At 55.8% G+C, this 2066-nt stretch overlaps 1 protein-coding gene across 1 annotated transcript; it reads left to right on the forward strand.

The window, feature by feature from the left end:
• Positions 1-487: 487 nt before the first annotated feature.
• On the forward strand, positions 488-1815 carry ACA1_067590 (folylpolyglutamate synthase, putative; the record flags this gene model as incomplete). Its single annotated transcript, XM_004337469.1, has 7 exons — positions 488-622; positions 684-822; positions 925-1033; positions 1067-1196; positions 1255-1332; positions 1378-1587; positions 1657-1815. 7 exons carry the CDS (start codon positions 488-490, stop codon positions 1813-1815), a joined length of 960 nt encoding a protein of 319 aa, XP_004337517.1.
• Positions 1816-2066: the final 251 nt, after the last annotated feature.

Raw genomic sequence — 2066 nt, forward strand, 5'->3', positions numbered from 1 at the left:
GTGGTAGTGGGACGTGCTGCACGTCCCACTACCACCACTACTGCACGTCCCACTACCACCACCACTACTGTGTGTACCTGGCTGGAGCGTGGGTCAAAACGGAGGATGGAGAATTTCTGGTTCACAAAGATCCAGTTCCTCCAGGCGCACAACCCGTCTCTGAGTTGTCGGTGGGCATGGTAAGTTGTCTCTGGTACCACCTGCTCGAGCGGACCAACAAGCGAACAGGCTTCGCCCAGGCCAGGCTGCGTAGTGGGAAATCCCTCGAACAGAGGAAGTTCTGGCTCGTCCATCGCAAGCCACGCAGGATCTTCCCCCGTCGAGCTGATTGTCCTAAGACCTGACCGCAGTCGCCGATCGTAACCTACTCCTGCAGAAGGAGGAGAAGGAACCTGACCTGGCAAATTTTGGGCCAGTGCTTTAAAACTGGAAATTTCATTACCTGAAATAAGAAAATAAGTTTCTTTTTGTTTCCTTTTCCGACAGTATGCGGCCTTGTCTCGGGTCTTGTCTCGGGTGGGGGCGCCCACGCCAGGCTGCCTCTCCAGCTCTTCATCTTTATGATGCCTTTCGTTTCGGGCACCGTGGGTACCGGCAGCTGCTCACTGACCGCAGCTTCGATGTACACCCCCCTGCCCAGGAAATGGTATACTGGTGGTGGGGCTTACCAGGTGCGGGCACAGGGCGCGGTAACGGCACTGGGTTCACTCGTGTCGAATGCGCAGGCCATGGAGGCCTGGGCACGGGAGCGACGCACCAACAGAGAAGTTGACCTGCGCCACGAAATGCTGACTCTCCTCCGACGCTTGGAGCTGGACGTGCGTTCTCCACTTGCTTTTTATATTTATATTTTCTAAAAATAATTTTAAATTAACACGATATTCAAACGGCCCAAGGTGGATCGACTGTCGTGCTTGCATGTAGCGGGCACCAAGGGCAAGGGTTCCACGTGCGCCTTTGCCGAGAGCATTCTGCGGCGTGGCTACGGCCTTCGTACGGGCCTCTTCACCTCTCCTCACCTCGTCGACGTTCGGTATGATCACAACCTCATGCTGTCCATATGAAGTGCTGCTGCTGCTTACACGGTGACGAACACGCCCAGAGAAAGAATCAGACTTGATGGGAAGCCTCTGGAGCGGGACGTGTTTGCCAGGTACTTCTGGGACACGTGGGACAGGCTCCACGCCACTACTCAGGTACGCACGACGCGCGCTTGGCACGTGCGTGGCTGGCCTGACGGCTGAGATCGCGCAGGGCAATGAAACGCCAGAGATGCCAGCATACTTCCGCTTCTTGACGCTCATGTCCCTAAACGTGTTCATCAGGGAAGAGGTGCGTACCAATACCATAGCGGGAGAGTGATATGCTGCTCCTCAAGCTACCTACAATGTTGATCAATGGGCCAACAATCCCACTCTCTTTCAGGTGGATGTAGCGTTGGTGGAGGTGGGTGTTGGCGGGCGCACGGATGCCACGAATGTGGTGCACCCTGACGCGTGTGGAATCTCTTCGCTCGGGTACGACCATCAAAAGGTGTTGGGTGACACCCTCACCGAGATCGCCTACGAAAAGGCCGGGATATTTAAGGTGCGTTCCCTACAAGCCTGCACTGTATCAAACGCTCACGATCTCTGTCGTTAATGCGCCAACGTCCAGACTGGAGTGTCTGCCTACACTGTGCCCCAGACCGACGAAGCGATGCAAAGTCTCGTCAAACAGGCCGCAATCAAGAAGGTTTGCCATCAGACAGCTGAGTGCACGCGCAATGCCTACCACCACACAAGGCTTACAATGTATTTTGTGTGGGCCAGGTAGATCTCAGTGTAGTTCCTCCCATCGAAGCGTGGGGCAAGCACTGCACGCTCGGTAAGCATAGCATCACCAACAATGGCCAATCGATCGCCACCTCATTCTCACGCACGTCAACCCTTTCGTGTCCTAGGCCTCCTCGGCGAGTTTCAGAAGAACAACGCATCCCTCGCCGTTGCCCTGTGCAGGCAGTGGTTGCGAAACAACGCGGAGCGACTACCCCCGCACATCGACCGCCAAGAACTCGCCCCTTCCTG

This window comes from Acanthamoeba castellanii (assembly GCF_000313135.1).
Source record: "Acanthamoeba castellanii str. Neff unplaced genomic scaffold scf7180000084601, whole genome shotgun sequence".
In the NCBI taxonomy this organism is placed as follows: domain Eukaryota; phylum Discosea; order Longamoebia; family Acanthamoebidae; genus Acanthamoeba; species Acanthamoeba castellanii.